Source organism: Camelus dromedarius, chromosome 4, assembly GCF_036321535.1.
Source record: "Camelus dromedarius isolate mCamDro1 chromosome 4, mCamDro1.pat, whole genome shotgun sequence".
NCBI classification, from domain to species: Eukaryota; Metazoa; Chordata; class Mammalia; order Artiodactyla; family Camelidae; genus Camelus; species Camelus dromedarius.
Window position 1 is genome coordinate 2,663,701 of NC_087439.1, and position 20,013 is coordinate 2,683,713.

Below are 20,013 nucleotides of genomic sequence, written 5' to 3' on the forward strand. Positions count from 1 at the left end.
TTCATTTTCTAATATACTAAACATCAATAGATACAACCCACTTAAAAGTTCTTCAGAATTCTCAATAATTTTTCATAGTATAAAAAATATCCTAAACCCCAAAACTTTTAGGATTATATTTGAAAAGATCATGTCTACCAAATACTAAGGTAGGACTAATAACTTCCATCATTTTTAATAATCAAAGACACCACACACACACTCTCCTAATCAAAACATCCAGTTGGCTTAAGATCTTTGGGCTAGGGAAATAGCTCAGTGGTAGAGCACATGCTTAGCATGTACAAGGTTCTGGGTTCAATCCCTAGGACCTCCATTAATAAATAAGTACAGAAATAAATAAATATCAGCAATGTGATAGCACTCGATGAAATCATTAAAGTGAAATATGACTGACATGTTAGCAAGTGAAGCTTTACCCTACGTAAAGGTCAGAATTCAATTAAGCATTTTAAAACTGGAAAAATCTTAGAAACAAATAATCAATCTCTCAGAATCCCCGAGAAGTATACGGACTCCAAACTGAGCACTTTAGTGTCTCCCAACATCAATAGAAACATCCGAGTCAAAGCTGACATTTTAAAAATCTATTTCTTATGCTTATATATATTTTTCAAACATGGATACCGATCGTAACATCTGCCTTACTTATGTCATCTTTCAATTAAATTTGAAAAAGTAAAAGGAGTTAGGAAGAAGAACACTGTACTTCATTTCAGAGTTAAATTTGTATTGCAAAATTTACCTGATTTGAATCTTTGAAAATTCTTCATTGCTCCTGTTTTTTTAGGAACAGAATCTTTCACTCCAACTGCAGGCTGAATGGTTTTTGAAACAAACCGATTAATAATGTACATTTGATACAATCTGTAGTAATAATTCAAGGGGGGAGGGTCTAGCTCAGTGGCAGACTGCCTGCTTAGCAGTGCATGAGGTCCTAGGCTAAATTCCCAGTACCCTCATTAAAAAAAAAAAAAAATTCAAGATAAAAGTATAAAAGTTTTTACCTTCAGGTGAGGATACTTTTCAGTAGAATCTAAAAGCCAAAAGGGACACATAATCAATTATAAGTAAATATGAAAGCCAACTATCCAGTCATGCAGTTAGTACTGAGGGCAATCCTCATGCTTGCTTTGGAAATGAACACGTTAGGTTTCAGTGTTTTGTTTTTCAGGGGCAGTTAGGACAGCAACAAGGCAGACATAGGAATCCGTTATAGACACTGAATAAAGAGCAGGAATATAGGTTTAACAAAACATGCAGGTAAGATCTCAAAAGTACGATTATGTTTCAAATGACTTTATAAACTAGAAACGTGCACATGTACCAGTGTGAACATGCTGCCTGAGGAGGAGAAAAGCGATCTTTAATCAGAGGAACAAGTCACGGCTCCAAGAAGACAAATGTGAAAGCTGACGGTAAAGTGCAACAGCACATCTTCCATGCGACTGACACCATTAGACTACAAGTATTTACCACGCTCTTCAATTCGTCCTGTGATTTAGGAAGTCCACAGCTGTGATGGCAGTTCATTTGAATGTGCAATTCACTTCTCGTCAGAGAAAGTGTTATGAATTGATCGGCTTGGATACACACTTGTAGAATAATCGTTCATCAAAATATTCATTTTTTTCCATACCCACATGGGCTACCGGTGTGCCTACATTTCTTGGATCCTCTAGCCGTCAAAGTTTCTTGATCCACTCATGCAAGAAAGAATGTATACTGAGTTTTCAATATTGAAATCTGGTGATCAAAAAAAATTTCATTGCCACAGAATTATTAGACATTAAAAGTCTTTTATATTTCAAAACCTGTGTAGTTTTCACTGAAAATAACAACTTTCGCATTTATGGAATGAATCCTATTAATTTCTTTTATTTCCAAAATTGGTTTGGTAAATCAGGCTAATGTTTAAAAGGATTATTGTGAAACAAATATCTTATCAAAAAATTAGGTACCATTAAAAACAACAACAACACAGCCAATGCTTCATATTCAAATTAATCTCACTTGAATAACAAATACCAATACAACATGTATCTTTGAAGCCTGATAGGAGGAGTGGCAGTGGTTTACCCCAATTATAGGCCCCCTCCTGATTCCAGTATTCTCTGTAGTGGCAGTGATCTAACCTGGCTTCAGTGCAAAGATACTGACGCCATCGAAAAGGAGTTCTCGCAAGTTTCCCCTCAATTCCAAAATCACCTACCTGCGGCCTTTTTTCCCTCCTTCCTTCCTTTCACTTTCCTCTTCAAAGGTACCTCTAGATCTGTGGTCTTAATTCTTCCCCTTCTCTATTCTTTGGATGGATGATGCCCACCATTTCTTTTCCCTCTCTGCTTAGCAGCAGTAGCTTACATCTCTAATTTCTACTTCAACTCTTTGCCTCGCTCTGGCTATGAACGTGCTCACAAAGAAACACAAAATCGTGCTTTTCCTTGATGCTGTTGTGTCTTTAACTCCCCAGTGGCTCTTTTTCCAGATTCCCCTAAACACAAGTCTACCCTCTGAGCGTGATCTGAAGACCAGCAACAAGGGCATCACCTGAGAGCTTGTTAGAAACGCAGACCCACTGCTCAGAATGTGCACTTTTCACTGGGTCCCCAGGTGACTGAGTAAAACGTGAGCAACTCTGATCTATACCGAGTCTGCTTCTGCAGCACTCGGACTTAACTGATCCTTCTGAAATCCAGCCGCACGCGTCTCACTGTAACACTTCCCCGAAAGCTGCATCAGGAGTTGCAGACTTTCCAGTGGACTCTTTACCAGGCTCCAGCGCCCCTGACCTCCCCGGAACGCACCCTGCCCTCTTCCTCTTTCCCACTCTCTTCTGTTGGCCTATGAGACACCATCCTGTAAGGCAGCAGCACGCTGCATGACACGAAGGTCCAGACACTGACAGCTGACCACACACGCCTGTGCTCACCCACGGCAGGCACACCCAGCTCTGCGTGATCAGGTACCGCAGTCCTCACCGCCTTCCTAATGATCGGGGGACGGGGGAGTGGAACATTCTGCTGAGCTTCCCGGACAAGCTTTGGTGCTGGAAGCAGCTCACTTCATACCCACCTCATTTCAAACACTCCTCTTCCTTCTTCTAAAGAACTAGTCTACATTCATTACCACCTCCTGCCAGGGACCCCCCCTCCTTTTCCTTCATTTTCTCCCCTCCTCTCTACCTCTCTCATTCTTCGCTCCCTCCTTCCCTCCTCCTGATTTCCTGACTGTCCTCAGGTCACAGAGCATCTTGAAAGAAAGCTAACAACTGAGCTCCTTAAACAGCATTCTAGTTTAATCTCTTGCTGACACCCGATAAGATATACAATTTACTTCCTTTCCTCCTCTTTTTTCTCACTATATGTTCAACAGGTGATTTTCTTTGGCTGAGAGAATAGATCCAAATCCATGTTTTAAATCAACATTCTGTCAAATGACTTCTTTATAAAATACAGTGCTTACTTTCTATTTGTCCATTTAATGTATTTTTTTCTCTTAGACCTGCAGCTCCAGATAAATGACCAACATGGCTCCGTAGTTGAATCTCGGAGGTACTCTGTTAAAATTAATATTAATAATGAGTTGCATAAAGATTCCCTTATCCCTTTCTAAGAAAATACCTGTGTTTCCTACCTTATTATTATTTTTAAATTTCCTACTTTAAAAGCAATTAGACTTAAAAACAAAATAAGCATATCCTGGAAACCCAAACATTTAAAGAGAAAATTTCATATAGACTCTCTAGATCAAGTCTATCTTTTATCTTCAGTTGGCTTCTGACTCTGTAAACTGAGCATGGAAAGCCAGAGCAAATATTTTCATAGACAAAATACTGACTTATGTGCAGATTTCAACAAAGAATTAACTTCAAAATACCTAATTCCATTCTGCATTCCTCGACAAAAGAAGAGGACATTTTAAAAAATACACATTTTTATATGTATAACTGAATTGCTTTGCAGTACACTTGAAACTAAAATTATAAACTGACTACACTTCAATAAAAAATAAAATTTAAAATATACATATTTAAATATATTCTTTAATAAGTACACATGCTATAAATTTAAAATGTTTCTTAGGATAGATATTGCTTTTAATATTAAAATAACATACTTGGCATGAAAAAAAGCCTTGGAGTGTGTCATGTTGAGTATCAACAGAACACTGTGGAAACTGCTACATTTCAGGAAACAAAGGCTTAGCAGAATCTAACGATTATTTGATAAAACTTTTATTCATAAGAAAAATAGTTGAATAAAGTACCAAAGTAGAAAGAAAAACATTTATGTTTAAATTAACAGCAGAGAAATTTTAATTGTAGCTATGCAGCTCTTCAAAAAAGTACCATAAGCTTTACTTTACTAAGGGAAGAATAAGAACACTGTTTAGTGACCACCCGCATGTGCCAGGCCCTTATGATGCACATCCTCTTCTCTACACACAACAATAATAAAAGTGATCCTAAGGACGGTTACACACTTGCTGCTTCCTGGCCACTCCAAGGAAGATGCTGGAGCACCGTGATGAGCAGATGGGACCCGCTGTTCCCTCTGTCCAGAAAATCCCTCCCCAGGACCTTCGTGTGACTGGCTCCTTCCTGTCCGTCACCTGGCAGCTCTGGTCACACTCAGCTCTTTTCTGACTACCTAACTTCCACCCTTACTCCACCCCCGGCCTAACTACAAACTCCCCCACTGTTGTCTAACCTAACGCTCTCCACGTTCCTTAAGTGAAGGACTTACTGTCCCTGATAAAGGGTTCCTGTTTACTTGTTCTTCTGTTCCTGCCACTACAGCCTAACCCCTCAACTGCTACATTCATTGTCTAGCTGCCTGGTGCTAGTCGGTGTTCAGGAACAGGAGTTTATTTAAGGTCAAAACATCTCAAGTCCCCAGAAGGCGTCAAGTACCAAAGCACTACATACCTATCGGAGATGTCCGGTACTAGTTTGCTGACACTTAACGTACCCCAAATGAGAAGTCCCCGTGCCCGCTCTAACGTTCCCATTTTATTGTCCTTCAGATTTTAGAAAAGTGTCCTCAACATTTCAGTAGGTCCCTAGTGGCCACTGTGATCATTCTGTCTTATGTTTCTATAGCACCCTTTACAGTTGACAATGTGTTTTCACATTTGTTACCACAGTTTTGTTCACGACACATAACCTGAGAGGTAGGTATCAGTACCATGTTTTTGAACGAGGTCACTGACATTCAAACAAGTCAGACAAGTGTTTCCAAGATCCCACAGTGGGTCAGAACCAGGATGCCACGTCTGCTGACTTCAAGTACAGTGCTGTGCCACCAGGCAGGAGCTGCCGGGATCCAAGGGCTCAGGCTCTTACCTCTTTCCACGGCTGTCACCTTGGAATAGGTCACCACTACCCTGCACTTAGCTGCCTTCAAGCCCGGTCGCCATAAAGGTACTCAGTGCACGCTATTTTCCCTACCCGAAATGGGCTGTCCTCAGTAAAACATCACTAACCCAAACTGCTGGTATTTTAACACCACATACTTATTACTACTCCCCATGCTTTTGCTTCTCCTGAAATGTTCTTTGCAGCTCTAACTGACAATCCAAATATATTAATACTTTGAAGTCACAAGCACTGTCTTTTCAAGGTCAAAGTGGTTAAACAAACAAACAAACACACCAGTATTTGTGGGTTTTTTTTTTTTTACTACAACCTGTTTCTCTCGGAATCTCATGAAGAGTTTTACACATTCATTTATAACAAAGAAACAGCTGGTCACAGGCTGACCAAGAATTATTTTCTTTAGTTTTTAGAAAATGTAACTTCAGAACCCAAGCCGATTCCCTATGACTTCTAAGCCTTGGTTTTTGCACTACATACACCAGTTTCATTAGGTGAGTCTGGAAAATTAACAGAAGTGCACTCTGCAGTGGTATGACATGTAGCACGGAATGACTTTACTAAGCGTAGGTTAAAATGAGGAAATAATTTTGCTGGGCAAATGTAAAAGTGAGAAAGTGAAGTCAAAACATCCCTGCATTTATGTTTTAACATGAGTAGTCAAGTACAAACTTAAGGCAAGAAAAAAAGGAAAATGTAAGTATAACAAGGCATGTGGAGAAATACATGTATTTCAGCATCTATAGATAATAGATGGGTGATGTGTCAGTATCGTCAGGGATATGCTATGAAGGAAAGCCTCTGTTTAACCTTTTTATTATATATATAAAAATATATAAATTACATATGCAAGTATATATATTATTCTTCAGCAAATTTTATAAAAATATCAAAATATATGATATATAAAACAAAGGCCTTTGTTCATAATATATCCCCAGTAATACTGACTTGTACTAATCTACAGCCGTTTGTTTGTAAATACTACTATAAGTAAGACTTAAATTTTGTCACTAGAAGTCGCTCAATTGAACACGGTCATCTCTCACTACCTGAGCACTGTGAATTATTACTAGAGAGAGAGAAATATAGATTTTAGAAAGTTCCTAACACATCAACTTTCCACTTAGAGAAACAACAGGTAATCAGGATTCTAAGCATAATATATAGCTTGAAAAGATACATTGAATGGAACATGAGAGGGGGCTAGAAAGAAGGTTAAAAAGTTTTCATCTCAAATTCTAAGCTCACAATTGGTAGATACTGGAAAACAGACTGTAACTTATTCCTATTCATCATATACTTCTTATCTATTTCCTTGGCATTTATGACAGATTTCCTGTCATAACAACTGAACTTTTACAACCTAAACAAAGGGAATAGAAATTGAAGTCATATTTTTAGAATTCAAATACATTTCATTATGACGTAGTACGTGTACTATATTACCTGTACAATCAAATAGATTTCATTATGATAGAGTGTGCGTGTTATATAACCTGCAGCGTGGTGCAGAAGTCCATGTCTCCTCATGCACTCACATTCAAAAAATACTAAAATGCTTCTTACATTTAAGACCTTATTCTAGGTGCTCCAGGAAATGCACAATTACATTCCCTAATCTCTAGCGGTGTATGCTGATGCAGGGGCTATAAAATGAGTATGTAAATAACTATACTACAAAGTATCTGAAACTTGAAATTTTAGAATGGGACACGAGGACTGGACATACTTTTTTAAACTATAATACAAAAGAATTCTGAAGTAGGTTTCTCATATGGTTGTTATTAACAGTCTACTTTGAGAGCTGGTTGTTATTTCAGGGAAAACATGTATTCTTCAATTAGATGAAGAGCTTTGAATATACTCTTAATGGGATAATTTAGAAAACACAGAGGAATCTATAATATGGATTTTGAGAAACAGAATTTTAATTTCTAAATTTTTATAATTTCAATTATTATTTTAGTCTTAATGCAGAACCAGAGATAGAAATAAAGTAAAACAAGCAAACAAACAAACAAAACAAAAACCTCTTTCCTCACAACTCTCTGATACCAAAATAAAAAATGTCCAAGGGGAAAAAAAGAGACACATGCTCCGCAGTTTTGGAACTGAAAGGCCCCAGGAAGAGGCCATGATTATCACAGTAAGTAGCTGTGTGCACTGAAGATGTCCCTGAGGCACGAGTATTATACAAGTGCCGTCAGTGTGGTTTAAAAGTCAAAGAACCCTTATCCTTGGCCAAGCTTCACACTTCCTCTGTTGTGGGAAACCTTTTCACAGTACAGTTTTCCTGTCACTATATATGTTCTAGTCCATTTTGCTTCAGCCTTATCTTCAGTATTTACCAAAGGAAAAAAAAAAAGAAAAGAAAAGAAAAGAAAAAAAAATCAACCTGTCATATTTTTATAAAATGGTTTACTCTGACCAACTTTCTAACACAAACATAAAACAATGATAGGCAGACCACTGCTAAATTTTAAGAGTAAATACTACACAAAACTAAATTCAGAGCAGAAAAATGAATTTCACAAGAGAACACTTTACCTTGGGAGGAAGAGCTAAGTCATCATCTGATGGAGGCCTTGAATCATCAATGTCACGTTTGGGTGAAACGCTTTGGAGCAAAAATACACATCAAAAATGAGTGAGTTCATTTCTTTAAACAAACTAGTCACAAAAGTCTATGCTGAGGGATAAGAAAGCAGATCTGGGAGCCAGGCTGCCTGATGGTCAAGTCACAGGTCAATTACTTGATAACCATGGAATCATGGGTCAACCAGTCAACCTCCTTAAGCTACACTTGCCTAGTTAACTAACAGTAAGCTGTATCAGCACAGCTACTCTGCAAAGCTGTTGTGGTGACTGTACGAGGTAACATATGTCAAGTACATAACACGGTGTCTAACCCAGAGTAGGACACTCGACAAGCCTTGTTTCTTTTCTCTGTGTTCCCTTAGTCAACATGTAATTTTTAAAAATCCATAAAATCCTACCTGATGACAGAGATATCTTCATTACTCGGTGAAACCTCAACCACTAAATCCGCTATTAAAGAAAAAAGTAAAATAGATTTCATATCAGCAATAGAAAAATACAGACTATTGAAAGTATAAGACCAATGTTCTGTTAACAAGCTTTCCTTTGGGACCACACCTGGAGACTACACACTTGAGTGAATACTGAGTATACTCCTGGTAGGTAATTAATGCGTAAAAACCACTTCCCCTCCTTTATATTTATCAAAAAGAAAAAGGGTGTTTATCCAAATTTGATATCTTGAAGTGAACTGCTGTTTACAAGGACCAAAATCCCAACCAAACTTTACGAGACTCACAAAGGATGATATTCATTAGTAGAATCAGTACCATAAACTGACAACGTCAAGCTCACACAGCGTGGTGTTTCTGGACGACACTCATGGGACTAACCCACCCCGCCATTTGGCTTTGTCGGCCTCGTGTTATCTGGGCACGGTCATCCCTTTTCGCTCACATACGGTCTAGGGCTGCCTTCACACTGCAATGGCAGAGATGAGTAGATGTGACAGACACCACATGGCCTAAAATATTGACTCTCTGGCCCTTTATAGAAAAAGCTTGTGCATCCCTGCCTTATGTCACAACCAGGAAGCCCGAAGACTCACATCGAATCTTCTTACTCTTCTGCTCAACATTCTTCAGTAGATCCATGCGGCTGCCATTGGTGGTTCCCAACTCAACAACCGTTTCTTCTTTGTCGTCCTTGCCGGACAATTGCAACTTTTCTTTGATGTTTTCTGCCCCAGTATGCGAAGAAGGTAATCTCTTCTTAGCTGCAAAAAGAGAAATGATTATTCTGCGGTCATCACAGTAACTACATCTCCTTCCCCCGTGGCTGGTTGAGGCATGAGCATGCGATGTAGCCCAGCCAGTAAGATGCCAGGGGAAGTCTACCGGAAGCGTCTCTGTTTTCTTCCTCGTTAACAGGAAACATGCAGAGGGAAGCAGCCCTCCTCGCCTGCGGATACTGTCAGGTGAGAAGAAGACGCTTGGAGCTGCTGCCAATCAGCAGACCAGGAAAGGCGACATCAAACACCAGCAGCCTCACAGCTGAAGGAGGGACAGCGTCTGGGATCCTGACGACATCACCGAACCTTCTAACCAATCCTGACTCCTGCTGCTGTAGCCACTGTTACTTAGGCCTCCTATTATTATTTGTGGCTAAGAGCACTCTGACACATCTCCCAAGGTCTACAGCAGACCTCCTCCTTTCTATACTACTAGAAAGGCTTTCAGAAGCGTGCCTGAGCTACGTAGTCACCTCGTTTCCAACCATTCCTACAGCATCCTTCCTGCACCAACAAAACGAAACTCATACACCCTGCAAAGTTCACTGGCACATCTTAGCCTCTGCACTGCTGTCCTTTCTGCCAAATGTAATCTTCAAAGATGTTCCGCCCACCAAACACTGTCCTTCTGCCTCCTTCCCTGGCAAACTTCTACTCGCTCTGCATGGCTTACCTGACATCCTACCCACTTTTCAAAAACTTCTTTCCTCACCATGGACTTAAAGTATTTGGCAGATATTAAATACCCATAAAAATATATATAAAGACAGTTACAAAGTCCTCGTGGGCTCTGGGACAGTAAGCAGAGAATAAAGTAAAGCAAATCTTAAAAATGGTGATGACAATAACGAGCTCCCGGAGGCCAGGAACTGTGCTTTTGACCTGTTTGCGTTCTGTAAAGTCACAGTGGCGATTAGTACCTAAAAGACACTTGAGAGTCATCTGTTAAGTGGATGAATTAACAGATAAGAATGTTTTCTTTGAAAATCCTGTTTAAAAAAAATACAGACACTAACCAGGAACAACTCTGTTGTGTTATGAGCACCTTGAAGACCAAAACTCTGTCTATTCCATCTTTGTATTTCCTACAACAGAAGTTCTTTGCTTGATCCAGGCCTACCACATTAAAGGTGCCCTCATACATTTCAGGTGGAACAGCACCCTAGGGGTCACATCTAGGCAGCATAGTCTTCTTTTTTTCATGTGAAGCACTTCTGTGCTTTTATTACAATTTGTTGAGTCCTGAGTTGTGCTATTTGAGTATTTATTATGACAATCCTTTAACTAATGGCAATAGAAAATCTTGTTCCAACAAAATATAGTTTCATGACAAGAATCCCCCAAAAAGAAGAAAACATCTGACTCTCATGAAGGCAACATATCTCATTCTGTTTACACTTCTGAGGAATGCAATCGGTAAGAAAGAGACCTTGTTGGTGTAATGATGTGAAAAGTAACCAGTGCTTCTCAACAAGACACTGCTTTCCTGACTTCTGCACTATCACTAGGTATCTTTAAAAAACAATCTCTTATTAGTATGCTACACACTGGCCCAGCTGTGCAGTTCTAATTGTTGGCCATTTGTTTACAGCACCAGGAAGGTATTCCTGAGCTCCCAGTGTTAAAGACAATCACTTTTTAGTGAGACTACTCATTATGCAATAACAAGCATTCATTTACCGGAAGTAATCCATTTGCTGTAAAAATTAAAGATCCAGTTCTGTAACAAGGCCAACTTGTTATAATGTTAGAGGAAATGTACAACAAAGTTAAAACCCTGTTTTTCTTATTTACACAAAGATGTAATATGGCATTTCAGGAGCCATGATTAAATAAATGAATTTGTTTTCAGACAATATTGTCTCACATTTTAAATTACCTACAATTAACTTCTTAAATAATTCTGAATACTAGACCATTAAGAAAAAATCAATGAAAAAAATAAAAACATACATGAAATTTACACACTGGCTTTTTTCACTGCTCTTCCATTATCAAAACTTCCTCAATCTTACTTCCTTATCTATGGTAGGCCCAACAAGAGTAACTTATTACCAGAACTCTGTCCTAGGTCGGTATTTTGAGGGGGAGTAGTTGGTATATTTCCATCTGTGTAGTCGACAATCAGCTGGTAAAGGCTGTGTATAAAAACATGGGATAAATACATATTACTACTTGAATACTAATATCAAAAACAATTACCAAGTATATTAAATTCTTAGATTATTTCAGACAATATCAGAGGTAATATCAAAACTTCAACTGTCCCAGATACTTCAAACTTGTACAATCTACACTTTTAAATTTAGGATGTATAATTAAAAAAGAAAAAAAAGGAAGGTGAAGTAGTCATGAACTGAGGGCAGTACAGCTCATTAAGTTAACTAGAGCGAGCCTGACATAAGGAAAGTGTCTCGAACTCACAAGTCCCAGCTCTATAACCAACAGCTATTTGTTCCTGGAAAAGGGGCTTCTCTTCAGCTCAAAGTCTTCCTTTATAAAACTGGGATCTTACTGTCTTGTTAGGCAATTAGTTATTAATACTCATAAGAGTATTACAAAGATTTAATGAGAGAATGTATTCCTCAGATGCTGAGAGAAATAGGGGAAGAATGGAATAATCTGTTCTTGAACTTTAATGCTGGAACTATTTGAGAATCCCAAATAAAACCCAATGTGTGTTTTTTTTATAGGTGTAACATTTAGATGTGGCAGTTTTCAGAAAATGTTACAAATTATGGTGATTAGCTGTTCTTCGTGGTTTATAATTCAGGACACCTCAGCTACTATATAACTTGTAGCTAAACTCATTTATAAATATATGACCTCATACAAGCATATGTATGAGAACTAAACAAGCTGTCACGCTGAAGTTTACGTGTCGATCGCCACGAAGACCGCGGAAACTGGATCAGCACAGGCATCCCGGGAGCAGAGGTCAGTCATGACCCGACTGCACGACCAGTTTCTTTTTCCTTTTCTTCTTTTAAAATTTTATTAAAGGTCTTTAGAGAGCAACATCCAGACCCAGACTCAGCTGCCAAGGAGATCCTGTTAAAACTAGTTTTAGTACCAACGCTGCAGCAACAGAATCAAGGGAAACAAGAGAACGATTAGCATGCCCTCTCCCTGCCCCAATGCCTTTGGGAGAGGATTGTCACTGTGGCCTTAGGGAATCCCTTAGGTTCTTGAAAAATGCAAGAGGAAGATTATAGAAGAAAGCCCCCAAAGGAAAATACAGGATTTCTGCTCTGCTAAACATTTCAAGACCCAAATGACTAGTTAGAAAAATCAGATATGTGACATTACTTGGACCGCATACATAGGGGTTACACTGAAATGAAATGGAGACCAGTAGGACCCTAAGGATAAAGGTCTTACAAACCCTGAGATAAAGAACCCCGTGCCCACTGCTCCATCTCACTAGTCTGGCCTTTTGCTGGTTTCCAGCTGGTGATGGGGAGGGTCTCACTGCCATCCCCAAAGTGCCTGCTCCCAACTAGGAACTCTCACCTGTCATGTAACAAGTAACAGTTAGGTCATTTTCAACCTCAATTTAGAGATAACTGCCATTTTAATGTAAACACTTACTGTTTAAAACCATTACGACAAGCATATCTTTCAGCAGACATTCCGTGTAAATCTCGAGAACTGGCATTAACATGCTTCTGAAGCAGCAGCTTGACTGTGTCCGGTGAGTCATGAAACACAGCAAGCATGAGCGCTGATCTAAAATAAGAGACAATTTCACCCTTAGGAACTTAGTTAGCATAACTCAAGCAGTTAATTTGGTCTAGTTTACCAAGTTAATATCTTGCCCACCCCTGGAGAACTGACCGTTTACATGCTCAAGTGCTCATCTTTGCAAATCCCCTCCAAGGCCAAAATGGAGGGACAAAAAAGAAGCCTCCTGTCCTACTTGGGTAGCACATAGTAGAAGCTGCTAACTTAAAGTCCTCTGATGGACAAGAAAGGATGCTGAGGTCACTTATCTGAAGTAGGTAAAGGTTTAAATAAAGGATTCCCCATTTCTTCTCTAGTCTGAAATATAATGCTTTAAAATCAGCTAGAGGTCAGGTAAGGAGAAGCTGTTTGCAGGCTGAAAACAGTAACATGAATAAAAATGGCAACAAAAATAGTCACGGCTGCAGTTAACCACGCTGAGAAGCATGTGCCCGGCACTAACCTGAACAGTCTACGCATGGTCTTTCTTAGGCACAACCACCCTTGAAGGATGTACGACGACCCTCCTTTACGTGACAGGAAACGTACTGGTTGGTGATAAATCATGTCCCCAAGGTAACACACCTGACCAGCAGGAGAGCTGGGAATTCAACCTCATCTGACTCTAAAGCCCAGCTCCTTCCTCTCTATCATCCACCAATGACCTGTCTTCTTTAAAGGGAGTGTTTATTCAATAATTCAAGCTATTTTTCTTCCTTCTACCATTATCAATTGAAAATAAAAACATCAAACTGTACTAGAAATGAAAAGGATAAAAACTGATGAGCCCACAGTATCTGGTCATAGTTACTCTCTTAGTGATACTCACTTAGTGATAACCTAATCACATCACTATCCTTCAAAGAAAGTAATTTAAAGCAGAATCATCCAAAAGGCAAAACAAACTCCTCTCTGTTTAATATGCATCTTTTAAGAAAAAAATATACACCAAGTAGAGGTTAAAAAAATTATAAAAGAATGAAGAAATTCAACACTGTCTCATAAGGTAAATTAAAATTAGAGTCCATACTAATAAAACTAAAATGAAATCCCTGAACTATGGTAAGATCACATGACCAAAAAAATCAGGTTGCTAATGACAGCAGTCACTACCATAAAGGAAGATGAGTCCTGCTGCATACCGTTCTTCGTGACACCAGGCAGAATAATTGCTTTTCTACCTGACTGATGATGTGTTGATTCCAAGTTAATCCTCTTCTTATTAAGTTAATCTTTCTGATTGGCTGTTACTACTCTAGAACAACATTAAGATTAAACAAAAAAAAAAAAAAAAGAGGGAGAGAGAACAAACTATTGTACCTTTGCATCTTGTCGACTGCATGTACATTTGCCCCGTTCTCAATCAAAAATTTGACCATCTCTTCTTTGTTCTCCCTGACGGCGACTAAAAATGGTGTGAAGTTATACTGTAAAATAGTAAAAACATTTGATAATGTACAAAATTACATATACATTTCAAAACTGAATTTAAAAACTTAAGCCTCTGAACTTAAAACATATACTATAAAAAAGTAAATAACAAGTAGCCCCTTCCTCCTCGCCCCTCTGTGCCCCTTCTCTTGAAAAGGTTCCTCCTTGGCCTCCTGGAAAGTTTCCCTGTGAAGTCACTCTCTGAAACCCCCTTCAGACATTTGCTGGTTCCAAGAACCTTCGCTTCTATCGCAGCGTGTGTCAGGCATTCTCTAGTTACCTTACTGCTCAACTACTACTCCTGACACTCTAAACACTGCTCCAGAGAGAGCCATTTAGCTACTGAGTCAACTACATTTTTAAGGAGCCACGCTGAGGAGAAAGATACCATACTGTCTGCAACATGCATAACCTATCCAGTTACAACTACGACTAATCTCATAAAGCTTGCAGACATTCCAATGGGAATATGACTACTTGCATGTAAAGAAAAGGTTTTTCTTAAACCAACTTATAAATTCTAATTTGAAAACTTCCATCCCACTCTTAAGGGATTATTATGAAATATGAAGTAGACTATAAATTAATATAGGCTGTCTTTAAAATATTGAAATACTTATCAAAATATACAACAGGAATTGTAAATTCAAATGCTTACAGAGGCAACATAGGTGGCCCTAGTAAGTGAAGGTCCCAGGTGAGGACAGCACACCGGAGAACACACGCCCCACCAAGAAGGGGCCACCTCTGCAGGGCAGACCGCACAGGAGCCTGGGCTCAAGGGGGACCAGATGTGATTCTTGAGGAGAAGTTCTGAAGTGCAGATTTCTGCACAAGTCTCCTAAATTTTAAATGTTGACTCAATGTGTGGAGACAAACTGAACATACCCAGGGCCATGTTTAGTCTATAGCCCACTTGTGTTTTTATGTTTTCTGTGTTTCCAAACAGTTGGGTGTAAATCAAGTATTTGTATGTAAAACCTTGCCTTCCTGTAGAATCATATGTCTTACACACGAAAACACTGGGCCCCAACATGAAATAAAAATTGTGATTAAGACTCATAATATCCACTTCAAGAATTATTCCAATGCCTGCTAAAACTACAGTCTACCTGTTTCTTATTCTCCCTGATTGTTAATCAAATGGATCATCAGTTCATAAGACGGCTGAAACTAAATTATTATAACAATTCCAATTTGTTACTAATGTCATGGGTCTTGATGTTTAAAACTGCCATCTTGCATGGTACACTTATATACAATGGAATACGACACAGCCATAAAAAAAAGAATGAAATAATGCCACTTGCAGCAACATGGAAGGACCTAGAGAGTCTCATACTGAGTGAGGTAAGTCAGAAAGTGAAAGACAAACCCCATAGGCTATCACTTAATATGTGGACTCTAAAATATGATACAAATGAACTTATTTACAAAGCAGAAACAGACTCACAGACATAGAAAACAAACTGGTGGTTACCAAAGGGGAAAGGGGGTGGGAGAAGAATAAATTAGCAGTTTTGGACTAGCAGATAGAAGCTACTATATATAAAATAGATGAACAACAAGGTCCTACTGTATATACTACAGGGAACTATACTCAATATCCTGTAATAAACCATAACGGAAAAGAATATGAATATATATATGTACATACATATAACTGAAAAAGAATATATATAGCTGAATAAGAATATATATATATATATAATAGAATCACTTTGCTGTACACCAGAAACTATCACAACACTGTAACTAGACTTTAATTTTAAAAAGCTGTCATCTTGATTATGCTAGGGCTCAGGGAATCTAACAGATAGATTGCAAGAGTCTGTCACACAGCTTTAACCAAAAGAAGGCTCATGATTTCCTATTACTGCAATCAGAAAAACCCTGTTGACCTAATGACCTGGATGGGAACAAATGGTGCAAAATTTTTAAAGGGTCTGACTCTACTTACTGAATCACTCACCACAACCAAGTTTATAGGATTGTCTGAGAGCCACTGAATGATCAGTGGTTAGAAGGGAAAAGGAGCTACTCTTCAAGGCAATAGATACTGCCAGTAATATTACCAATAAACTCCTCAATCACAGAGGAAGAGATGGGTAAGTCAGGCTAACACGGCTGGAAAGGAGAGCACTGAAAGAAGCAGCATCTATCAAACCCCCGCTCTTCCAGAGACGTCTTATTTTTGAGATCTGTGAATTTACATGTATTACATGTATCCATTCAATAGTCCTTAACCAAGGGTTGTAACAGAATCTCAGGGAAGTGTTTCTAAATACCTGTGTCCAGACCTGAGTAGACTTATTCAATCCAAATCTTCAGGGGAGAGCCAGAAGGAAAAGCAGGAGGACCAGATGCGCCATCACTTGCTCCCCACCTATGGCCACAGCCCCGCAGGGGAGCTGCACCCGGCTGAGCATGGAAGACCCCAAGGTGAAGGTGTACGTGGAGGGCCATGTGGCCACCAGCACAGGTGAATGCCCCTGCTGGCTGTCAAACATGACCTGACCTCACTTGCCCAGATTCTAGAACCTGGGATCCTGGGGTGCTCAGGGTCTGTGGTTTGCTGCCTCCCCTGCCCAGGTGCAGTCACCCAGCTCCCCTTGCTGGGTACTGGGTTCCTTCCTCCTCCCACCCATCCCCAGGCAGGCACCCAGCCCTTGCCATCACTTCACTCCCCGCAAGCCTTCATCTTCTCTAGGCTCTGAGCCTACCACCCACTCCCAGGCACTTCCTAATGGGAAGTTGCTCCTTCTGGGGTACAAGTGCGGCTGGGAGACAGAGCTCTGCCCTTTCAGTGGGCACTACCTCTAGCCCCTGGCCTTGGCTTTGGAGTTGTTTCCATGGTAACAGGGCCTGGTGAATTCAGTATACATTCTAGTATAAATAAAACACCTGTAGCTAGAAAAATCCCTGTATTTCAAATATCTTGTAAATAGTCAGTTGAGCTATACCTGGTTTATCGCCTCGATGTTTGCCTTATAGCAGAGCAGCTCTGCTGCAATTGATGTATCTTCAGCCAAGACGGCGTAATGCAGAGCAGTGTTCTGACAGTTGTCCGCAAGATTTGGGTCAGCACCCTGTTTCAGCAGGATAGTGACACACATTTCTTTCTGGCATTGTACAGCCTGTTGGTATCAAGCCAAGAAACAGACTGTAAGTGCTAGGCACTCCAAGTTAACATTCCTCAAGTCCCAGCAGCTCGTTATATTTAAAACAGATAAATTCATTTTTATTCTAAGTAAGTAAATCGAATCCATCTCACGTGGACACGGTTGGCTGCTACACACCTTGATGAGAGCTGTCTTGCTTTCCTCATCACGAGCATCCAGGTCACACTTCCGCTGGATAAGGAGAGCCACCACCGATGACTGGCCGCTGGCGCAGGCTAAGTGTAGTGCAGTCCTGAGAACATGAGAGGACTTTTTAGGAAATTAGAGCGTACTAGTTCAAAGGTACAGTTACTCGTGTAATTGTAAACATTCAACAGCATGCTATTCCTACCCCTTTAAAACTAACATTTAGTCTTCTTATCTTAGTTCTTTCTATGGGGAAAGAACAATATTTATTAGCTCTTATTACTCACCACATTAATGGAAGAACTACCTGTTTGAATAGAAAGGGCATGCCGTTGAGATTCAGCTCACCTTGGGTCTGACTTCTACTTTAACACTGTCCCTTATTAGCTCTCACTTAGCCTGACTGTGCCTCAATTTCCTCATCAACAAAATGGGCATGAAGTAGTAGTTATCTTACAGGAGGCCGCTGTGATGCTTAAATGAAAAGCTATGCAAAGTGTCTGGCAGTTGAACAGCTCAATAATTGTTAGATAATATTATAATTGTTACCGTTACTGTTTTACCAAGACAACAGTTCAATTAAGTAAAATGATAGTGTATCTACTTTGCTGCTGCAAGGATGAGAACACTGTACTTCAATGATTCTAACATGCTCATTGTCTCACACTTGAACATCTCTGACATGGGAAGGCAGTTTAAAATCCATGTCTTACAACCACAGTTGGCAGCTCTTCCTAGGCCCGCCCCACCCCGCACCACCTCTGTTACCTGTTCTTCCTGTCTCTGCTGTCTACATTTTTCTTATGTGACAGCAGCTCCTGGAGTGTATGCGTGTCACCTAAATATGCGGCTTTGTGGAACTCCTTTAGCTCACACCTATGGACATGATACCCAGGCACAGGCTTCTCACGATTCCTGCGCTCTCTCTGATGGATGCTGAAGTCCACCCAGTTCACGAACTCAACGAGTCTCTTCTTCATCTGGCTTATCGCCTTCCGACACCGCTCACTTCCCTCCTGGTCTCTTGCCACCTCCCAATCTCAGCGCTGGCGCTGCAGAAGAGCCACAGATGTCTCGCTGCCACACCTTGGCTGTGAAGCTCAGCGGCTTGGAATGTTTGGTCCGGAACACTCGTAGCCTAGCAACAGCACTGACCCTCAACTGTCCCTCAACTGTCCCTCCAGAGCCAGTGTCCCTGTGAGTGTGCACAGAGGCCCAGAGGCCCAGTGTGCCCGGTGCGCACGTGGGAGCCTAAGGCATTTCAAATCTCTGCAATTGCTTGTGGGCCATTTTGGATTCCTTTGAAATGTTGGTGCTAGGTGGCTGAGTGTTTTGGGACATTTCCAGAAGTGAGGCTTGACCCTGAGAAAGCCATGTTTGTATGCAACTGCGGTTAGAGTGGGGTGGAACCACAGGATGCTGAAGGCCTAGTCCCCCAGAGAGCTCCCCACCAAAAATCTCTGTACCTCCTTATCCCCCAGTGTATTCCTTTCCCCATCCCTCTGGGCCCCAGCCAGTCTCCAGGGAATTTAGCAGATGCAAACAGCAAAAAGCTGTTTTCATGGCTTCAGAGATTGTGGCAATATGTATCATTAAGTACAAACTCGAGAAGCCAACACTCGCTCTCCAGATGAAGTGAAAATGTGTTTCCTCATGTCTGCTGACCATGCTCTGTGGCTCAGCCTTATGTTTACACGCTTTCTTCACTGCATTTTTTTTTCTTTTATTTCCACCAATTAAATCTTCAATCAATCTGAGACTTATTCGGGAGCATGGTATAACATTTGAGAACTTTTTAACCACATAACTATGAAAAGACCACGTCAGTTACTCAGTGAGGCCATGCTGCTGGCTGACCACTTGCAGGAGGGGGGGAAGGCAGGGCAGGCCTCTTCTTCCTGCCTAACTCCATCCTTCCTCAGCTGGCTAATTATGGCTTCTGGCCCTGCCAGGATCAAAACTGCAGAGGGCGGTAGAGTTCCTAAATGGCTGACACTCCTGGGAGCTGGTCTTGAGTGGACTGGACCTGGCAAGTGTTTTGAAGCTGACTCTCTCAGGGGCATTTCTGTGTCCCCACCTGCAATTCCCCTGACCTAAGGGAATGTGGTGTTACAAACTTCCCCATTTAAACTATCTTTTCTATTAGCATACACTGTTATTACCCTCATCTTATAAAAAAAGATGCGTTCACCCTCCAACTGCGGCCCCAGTTCTCTGCTCTCCAGCACACACGCCTCCTGCCCCTGCAAAGGAGCTGTTCCCATTCACTTCCTCTGATTCCCCTCATTTTCCATCCAAGCAAGTGTGTCCACTCGCTGCAACTGCTCACGACAGGGTCCCCCACC

General features: G+C 40.4%; 2 protein-coding genes across 5 annotated transcripts; both read right to left on the reverse strand.

Moving 5' to 3' along the window:
* Window positions 1–649: 649 nt before the first annotated feature.
* Window positions 650–11,449, reverse strand: LOC135321115 (uncharacterized). 4 transcript variants are annotated; one of them, XM_064484637.1, is made up of 7 exons: window positions 11,262–11,449; window positions 9,039–9,191; window positions 8,374–8,425; window positions 7,925–7,994; window positions 3,463–3,556; window positions 1,008–1,036; window positions 650–818 (listed from the first exon to the last, which is right to left on the reverse strand). In XM_064484637.1, exons 1-7 carry the CDS (start codon window positions 11,371–11,373, stop codon window positions 711–713), a joined length of 618 nt encoding a protein of 205 aa, XP_064340707.1. In that variant the 5' UTR covers window positions 11,374–11,449; the 3' UTR covers window positions 650–710. The 4 variants fall into 4 exon arrangements, 3 of the variants coding, with proteins under 3 accessions (XP_064340707.1, XP_064340706.1, XP_064340708.1); XM_064484636.1 differs by having other exon boundaries at window positions 9,024–9,191; XM_064484638.1 differs by lacking the exons at window positions 650–818; window positions 1,008–1,036 and adding an exon at window positions 1,608–1,746 and having other exon boundaries at window positions 9,024–9,191; window positions 11,262–11,443.
* A 1,076-nt stretch (window positions 11,450–12,525) lies between these two features.
* LOC135321198 (ankyrin repeat domain-containing protein 7-like) lies at window positions 12,526–17,479 on the reverse strand. Its single transcript, XM_064485403.1, has 3 exons — window positions 17,324–17,479; window positions 14,250–14,356; window positions 12,526–12,935 (listed from the first exon to the last, which is right to left on the reverse strand). The coding sequence occupies exons 1-3, from the start codon at window positions 17,474–17,476 to the stop codon at window positions 12,794–12,796; spliced, it is 402 nt and encodes a 133-aa protein (XP_064341473.1). The 5' UTR covers window positions 17,477–17,479; the 3' UTR covers window positions 12,526–12,793.
* Between the last annotated feature and the right edge of the window lie 2,534 nt (window positions 17,480–20,013).

What these genes read in the sequence shown, in the direction of transcription:
- LOC135321115 (XM_064484636.1), bottom strand. Translation starts at nt 11,373, where the DNA reads ATGTATTTATCCCATGTTTTTATACACAGCCTTTACCAGCTGATTGTC. An exon ending in ATTAAATGGACAAATAGAAA is followed by an intron (nt 1,037 to 3,462) that starts GTAAGCACTGTA and finishes TTTGGCTTTTAG; the next exon opens with ATTCTACTGAAAAGTATCCT. An exon ending in AAAAGTATCCTCACCTGAAG is followed by an intron (nt 819 to 1,007) that starts GTAAAAACTTTT and finishes AAAACCATTCAG; the next exon opens with CCTGCAGTTGGAGTGAAAGA.
- LOC135321198 (XM_064485403.1), bottom strand. Translation starts at nt 17,476, where the DNA reads ATGTGTGTCACTATCCTGCTGAAACAGGGTGCTGACCCAAATCTTGCG. An exon ending in ACATCGAGGCGATAAACCAG is followed by an intron (nt 14,357 to 17,323) that starts GTATAGCTCAAC and finishes ACTATTTTACAG; the next exon opens with TATAACTTCACACCATTTTT. An exon ending in GCAGTCGACAAGATGCAAAG is followed by an intron (nt 12,936 to 14,249) that starts GTACAATAGTTT and finishes CTCTTATTTTAG; the next exon opens with ATCAGCGCTCATGCTTGCTG.